The following is a 7,500-nucleotide window of genomic DNA, read 5'->3' as shown; positions in this document are numbered from 1 at the left end:
AATAAGAGAGAAAAACATGAAAATAATTTATGATTACAAAGAAGCGGATGAGTGAATAAAAAGGAATATGTTAAGTTTGTCCGTGATAGAAAAGACGCGATGGGAAACCCCGCGGCTGGCGCAGCGAGAGGATGAGCAGAAGAGGAGGAGGAACTAGAATAAGAAATATAGCATTGCAGAAGGAGAAAGAGAGAAGGCTAAAGGCGAAAAAGAGGCATGGAGAGATTCAAAGGGGAGAAAGAGAACAAGGATAAAGGAAAAGAAACTGAAAGAAGAAAAATAGATAAGGAGTTGAAAAAGGAAGAAGACGAAAAGGGCAAATGCGGAAGGGACGATTGGGATTCGAGAAGGGACAGGAAGAGGAAGAGGAGGAAGGTCAAGGTGAAGAGGATATGAAAAAGGAAAAAGAAATAAGGAGTTCTGAAAGAAAGAAGAGAAAGGTGAAGGGAACAGGAGACGCAGGGAAAAGGAGGAAAAGAAAAAAGAAGAAGAAAGGAGAACAAAGGGCAAAGAAACAACAGGCCCTTTGGATGTTAGTGATAAGCTACATAATATAATCTTAAGTAATGTACATAGGATAGTAGAGGGGTAAGGGTAAGGGGATGTGAGGGAGGGAAGGTGAGGGAAGTTTATGGGCCAGAGAATTAAGGGCTTTCTACCTGGCTACCCATAAACACTTCTTCTCACCTTGTCTTGTAAATTGCGTCTGGGAATAATACGTAGAGGAAAATGCTTCTTGTTGATAGTGTATGTGGATAAACTGATAACAAGAAATGACCGCTCCTTGTTTTCTTTCCTTTCTTTGTTTTCTGGTACTTCAATATCGTCGAGACGTTTATGGGAAATGGAAAGGTGTCAATATTTGATGTGTCTTTTGATATATGTAGTGAGTTTTGATCGTGTTTACTTAAAAAATACTACAAAGTTAGGTGTGATACATCTTATTGCTCTCTCTCTCTCTCTCTCTCTCTCTCTCTCTCTCTCTCTCTCTCTCTCTCTCTCTCTCTCTCTCTCTCGAGTAGCACAGATGCAAAATCTTGAAATTGGTTCTGATTGTAATCTCCATCGCCACATTCACCTCTTCCTCCTCCTTCTTTCCCCAATATCACCAGTACCACCTCTCCGACGCCACCACAACCACTATTACCACCACCACCACCATCACCACCACCACCACCATCTCCACCACCACCACCACCACAACTACCGCCACTGTCTCCGCCACCGTCGCCGCCCCCGCCACTATCTTATTCATGCAGGTGGCGAGGCATTCATCTGAACTGTTTTTCTTGTTGTTTCTTCGATATCTGAATAGTTACGTGTTAGTGCCCTTGGTGACGGCGGCAGTGACCGTGACAGCTGCGACAATGATGGTAGTTTTCAGAGCAACGATTTCCTTTACATTAATGGAAGTCAATTGATGAAAGCTTGATTCTTTTTTTCTCTCTCCTTTCTTTCTTTCTTGCTCTTTTGCTCAAATCTGGCGCGTGTTCAGAGGAGTGAAAATAAATTCTCACTCGATCATGCAAAAGTTTGGAATATTTCTTGTGTTCTGAAATGATGATAAAGTTAGGTGTGTGTGTGTGTGTGTGTGTGTGTGTGTGTGTGTGTGTGTGTGTGTGTGTGTGTGTGTGTGTGTGTGTGTGTGTGTGTGTGTGTGTGTGTGTGTGTGTGTGTGTGTGTGTGTGTGTGTGTGTGTGTGAGACTTTAATATCACTAAGATTGAAAAAAGAATCATAAAAGTCTAATAACCGATACAAAGACGCCCTAATTCCCATGAGATGTATTGTGTGCTCGGAACTTTTATCATATATCCTTCAGGTTCATGGTATTGAGGTCAGCCGTGGACAGTGACCCGAACTCGAATCAATCTAATTCCATCACGGTCTACTTCTCTAAAAGCATCGCGTAATATTGTCCTTTCTTTGAACTTTTTTTTCTCTCTCTGTACGTTTTTCACACATTCATGACTAATTTTTCCCCCAACATCGAAGTCTGTCCCGTCTCGCACCACTTTTCTAGATTCTACAGGCGAGAGAAATGTTGCCAGCTTGGTGTTTTCGCAGAGAGTTATCGTCCGCCGCCATGAACTGAAGAGCAAGTTTGCATTTCCCGAGGATTACAGGCCGGCTCAGTAGGCGGCGGAGGGCTGGAACACATCAGAGGGTAATCGATAGGATATCCGGGGACTTACACCATCACTCAGCAGCCACACCGAGGGCATGCATACAAACACATCTTCGCCTTTCTGTTCCCTGCCTCATTCCTTCCTTCCATTGGTGTCGCTGGGGGATTGCCGCCTTCCACAACACTACCGCGCTTTTCTCACCGCATTGTATTCTTCCTCTTTTCCTCTTCCATTGTGGCAGTTTTCAGACTTTACAGACGGGTAAATGCCTCCTCAACCAGCATCCAGACGTTTTAATCTTGTACAGGGTCTCAGTGATACGCTCCCCTCACCTCGTCATCACGTTCCGATGCTCACCTCAATACCTTCTTCTCATTCATTCGATCGTCATTTCATCTTCCTCCCTTGATAGGCACAATACAGCACAGGAGACTCCACCATGGCTTTATACTTGTGTGTCTTCAGAGTTCTTGATATTGAGGCTTTCATCACACTTTTGTACAGTCAATGCTTCTTATTTTCTTTTTTTCGATATATTCTATCCTTTGATCGCCTCTGTGTTGGTTATCTTGAACCCCAGAGATGTGATGTTCTGTGTTCGATTAATCCCATCTCCCCTCTCACATCTAATTTCTCCCTCGACCCCTCTATTCGCCAGCATCTCTGACCTCTGTGGCTCTATTTTCACGCCTCTCCGTCGGTTTTATATCCAGTGTAGCCGCCTGCCTTCCATCCGCCAACAACAATCACCTGGTTATACACAAACAACACCTCCCTCGGCTCCATGGCTCTGATTTCACGGCTCAGAATATCCATCCAAACAACAAAGAAGAGTGGATGAAGCGCCGACCTCCCGATGTAACCCAACCTTCCCCCAGTCTCTTCCAGCTCTCCACTCTCAGTCTTAACCATTGTTCTTGCACCACCGTGCACGTATTCACCATTCCCTCCTCTTTTCTCTAGCGTACCTTCCCCTCTTCCCTTCATGTCACCAGTAAGCTCCTCCTCCTCCTCCTCTTCTTCCTCTTCCTGTGTCTCACTTTCATCGGTATTCAATATCATTTGTTTGCTATTGACCATTAGCGTGATCTGTTTTCACATTCTATCATTTCGATGTATTTAGTTAAAGATGTTATAGTCATTGTTCATTTTCCTAACTAACTGGCATCTATTTTGTTATTTCTCCAAAACCTGAAAGTCCTTCACAGCACGTTTATTCCCTTTACTCTGCTGCAACTTACTGATTCCAAATGCTACGTCCACTGTTCGCTTTCCTATCATAAAATGTTCTCACGTATCATCAGTTTTTAACATCTCCTCGTTATCAGAAAGTCACTGACCGTGTATTATTCCATGTGTTCTCCTGCAACACTCTGATAACAAATGAAGCATCCACCTTTCTTTTTCGCTTCTCGGAATACATTTGCACTTTACAATTATCTTACCAATTCTTTGTGTTCGAAGGGTGAATGGCCGCTAATTAATTTCTTGTATTCTCTTGCAACTCTGATAGTCTGATCACAAATACAACATCCACAATTTATTTCCTATTCCAAAAGTACATTAGTGTGATTCTTTATTTTATTCGACATCTTTTCAGTAGGCACTCCTCCACCACATCCCTCCCAATATCTTTAATCTATACGCTGTCATATTTCTTTTCCTGTAGATTCCGTTATTCCAATATATATCCCCTTGTACTGATATACGAGGACTGTTACGCTGCTCCTCCCTTCGTCTGTCACATTCACCTTGTCCAGTATTTCCCTCAACAATTTATCTTTCTCTATATATATATCAAATCATATCCTTTCACCGAGGCTTTCACTTGCTTCCCTTCCCCTACATGTGTACAAGTCTCCTCTTTCGCTCACTTGTTTTCATCACTGAACATCTCCTTTCATTTGTGTGAGTCTATTTTGTTTTCCTTTCCCACTCTGTCCACTTCCATCTGTAGCTTTTCACTAATTTATCTCTGTCTATCTCTCCTGACACTTTTTGCTATATATAGAATATCTGCACTCGTGGTCTTAAGGTCTCTCTCTCTCTCTCTCTCTCTCTCTCTCTCTCTCTCTCTCTCTCTCTCTCTCTCTCTCTCTCTCTCTCTCTCTCTCTCTCTCTCTCTCTCTCTCTCTCTCTCTCTCTCTCTCTCTCTCTCTCTCTCAATCCACACAGTTGGCGGACCTAATTTGATTTCCTGAGATTTACTGCCTACAAAGTTTGTCCAGACACCAGCGACAACACAAGCCAACACAAACACAGGTCACCGCCACCATCACCACCACCACAGTGACACCGCTAACTCGCATCACTACTCCTGGCGCAAGTAATACAAAGAAACACAGATGAAGAACAAGGACTTTTTATGTAAGACACGAAAACTGGCCAAGAGAAACATAAAATAAAATAAAAAAGGTCCACTTAGTTGCCATTCCCCTTGCAGATCCGAAAGAATTAGCCGAAATTTAGGGATAAATGTCTTGACTGGCAGATCCCCACTCGCTCCTACTTACACATATCAACACCGTGAAAATTACTGGCTTATTTACTGGTCCACTTGTCCACCACCATCACCGCCGTCATTATCACCGTCGTCACCGCCATCCTGTTTATCTGTATTAATTAAGTCTGGCCAAATAAGCGGCATCGAGGGCCCATGGGAGAGCAGCCTGATACCTGTCGCTAATTAGGCACTTAATGAATGTGTAAATCGGTTAATGAAGTAATTAACCCATACTTACCTTAGATTGCCAGCCCGAAATGATATACCGGCCGATACGTTCTGCGTCATATACTACTACTACTACTACTACTACTATCACCACTACTGCTGCTACTATTACTATTGCTACTACTACTACTACTACTACTACTACTACTACTACTACTACTACTACTACTACTACTACTACTCTTTCCTCTCTCCCACATTCCTCTCCTGTCCTTTACTATATTTTTTCCTCCCTCCTGCTCCTTCACCGTCATCCGTACCTGCTTTCAAATCCTTGTTTTTTTCTTTTTTTGCTTTTCTTTCCTTGCATTTCTTTCCTCTCTTTCCTCTCGACTTTCTTATTTCCATCACCACCATAACCAGAACCACCACCACCACCACAACCACCACACCTCTTCACCATCACTTCTCTCCTCCACGACCTTCAATTCCTCCCTCCCTACGTTCCTCTCCCTCCCCTCTCACTTCCCACAGCTTCATCAATCACCGGTCACAGTCCCTCTCTCTCCCTCTCTCCCTCTCTCCCTTGCCTCTTCCTCCTCCGTCCCTCAATCTTATTCACTTTTCCTTCTTATCTTTTTTTTCCTGGACGTTTTACATGATTTCCTCGTTAAGTTTTAAATTTTGACTTCGTTTTTCTTTTTCTTTTTTCTTCTTTAGTTTCCCCATCGCCTCCCATACGCCTCCGTTTTCTTTCTCTTTTCTGACTAAGGTTTTCTTTTTTCTGTTTTTTTTTTTTTTCTTTTTCCAGCAATGAGTAATGTCGTCCCTCGGGATTTTTCCTTTCAATCCTACTGGTGTGTCTCTCTTTCTCTTCCTCTCGTACCTCCATATTTTCATTCTCTCTCTCTCTCTCTCTCTCTCTCTCTCTCTCTCTCTCTCTCTCTCTCTCTCTCTCTCTCTCTCTCTCTCTCTCTCTCTCTCCATCATTCCTTATTCAGAAACTTTTCAAAGCCTTGCCAACGAAGACTTGCTCAGTGCAATACAAAAGTCTTCATCTCTCCAATTGCTTTTGCTTCCTACTCGTTACCACTTCTACACTCTCTCTCTCTCTCTCTCTCTCTCTCTCTCTCTCTCTCTCTCTCTCTCTCTCTCTCTGGGCCGTTTCTAGCTATGGGCGGACAAGGCGATTGCACAAGCCACCAGGGGGCCCCCTGGATAGCTTCGAAAATTTAAATTTCCGAAGTCACCCAGGGGCTCCGACAAAAAATTGAAATCTAGGGCCCCAAAACAGCATCTTGCCTAGGGCCCCCACAAAGCTAGAAACGGCCCTGCTCTCTCTCTCTCTCTCTCTCTCTCTCTCTCTCTCTCTCTCTCTCTCTCTCTCTCTCTCTCTCTCTCTCACGTCAGGCCCTGCTGTACTTTAATACATCTCGTGAACTTCCCTGCCTTGGTCCTGCTGGCAATTTAATACCTTTTCAAGAAAATTCCAAGCACGCCAGGCTGCCAACTGACTCATTACTGGAACGAGGACATTTACCCGGTTGTCGTCTCTGCAACTTCCACTGTTTTAATATAATTTTTATTTTCAATGGAAATTCTAGTTCTAGTAGGAGTAGCAGTAGCAGCAGTTAGCATTAGGAGTAGCAGGCAGAGAAAAGCAATAATAGTAATAGGAATGAGAGAAAGAAACCCAATAATCTCAAACCAGTAATGACTACACACGTGATGACCTAACACCACCTAACACTACCTCTATCTCTCTCCCTCACCAGAGTCACCGCGGGGGTCAGGGTAGGTTCCCCTGGGGCGGGGCCTCCACAGAGGACTGCTCGCCTCAGGGAGAAACCAACGGCGGCCCTGCGTCCCACGATGGATCTCTCAAGGCCGCCAAGACGCCCAAGCAGAACAACCGCTGGTCCTCCATCTTCCCCTCCAACTCCAAGGTAAGTGTTGCAAGTTAATTGACCGACCTCCTGGTGATGCAGTTGTCCTTATCGGGAACTGCGGATTGAACGGGCATGTCTCTCTCTCTCTCTCTCTCTCTCTCTCTCTCTCTCTCTCTCTCTCTCTCTGTCAGTGTGTGAAGAGGTAAGTGTACGTATTTCTGTTCTTGATATACTTTAAGGTCTCATTGCTACTATTATTACCATCAAGCATCGATGTGTTCAGTGACATTCCAACTTGTTTGTGTCATCCTTTACTCCATCTCCACATTACCATTCCCTGCTCACTCTTGCCAGGTCTCCTTTCCTTTATAATCAATCACAACATTTTTCTCGTATAACTCACACTTATTGTCTTCACCTTTATTCCTGATCTCCGTGTGCATGGATTCCTATATTCGTACAGCAAACCCTACCGAACACACACACACACACACACACACATTGAAATCCTCTTATCTTTTTTTTTTTTCTATTACTGAGAGGATTCGAACTCTAGAGGCACGTGGCAACTGAACGAAAACGTTACCATCGTACCTTGTGTGTGTGTGTGTGTGTGTGTGTGTGTGTGTTGGATGGGGTAGGGAACATGTGTGTGTGTTTCTTTCCATCTTTGTTTTTCTTTTTTGTTTGTTCTTGTATGTGTTTGTTTTGTTTCTCTTTTATCCCATGTTTTTCCCTTCTCTTTTTCTGTTGTTGGCCTTTGATGACAATAGTTTATATCTTTCCTCTTATTTTGCATTCATTCGCCCAAT

At 43.7% G+C, this 7,500-nt stretch overlaps 1 protein-coding gene across 12 annotated transcripts in view; it reads left to right on the top strand.

Moving 5' to 3' along the window:
* Positions 1-7,500, top strand: part of LOC123509945 (pleckstrin homology domain-containing family G member 5-like) — a 491,065-nt gene that overhangs the window by 436,592 nt on the left and 46,973 nt on the right. For all 12 annotated transcript variants that reach the window (XM_045264604.1, XM_045264602.1, XM_045264603.1 and 9 more), the window contains one exon: positions 6,575-6,745. In XM_045264604.1, coding sequence (XP_045120539.1) covers positions 6,575-6,745 — 171 coding nt within the window. The remainder of the gene's footprint in view (positions 1-6,574; positions 6,746-7,500) is intronic.

This window comes from Portunus trituberculatus, chromosome 27 (genome assembly GCF_017591435.1).
Source record: "Portunus trituberculatus isolate SZX2019 chromosome 27, ASM1759143v1, whole genome shotgun sequence".
Taxonomy (NCBI): Eukaryota; Metazoa; Arthropoda; class Malacostraca; order Decapoda; family Portunidae; genus Portunus; species Portunus trituberculatus.
Note: the sequence above shows the minus strand (reverse complement) of the source record. Positions and strands in the feature narration are given on the sequence as shown.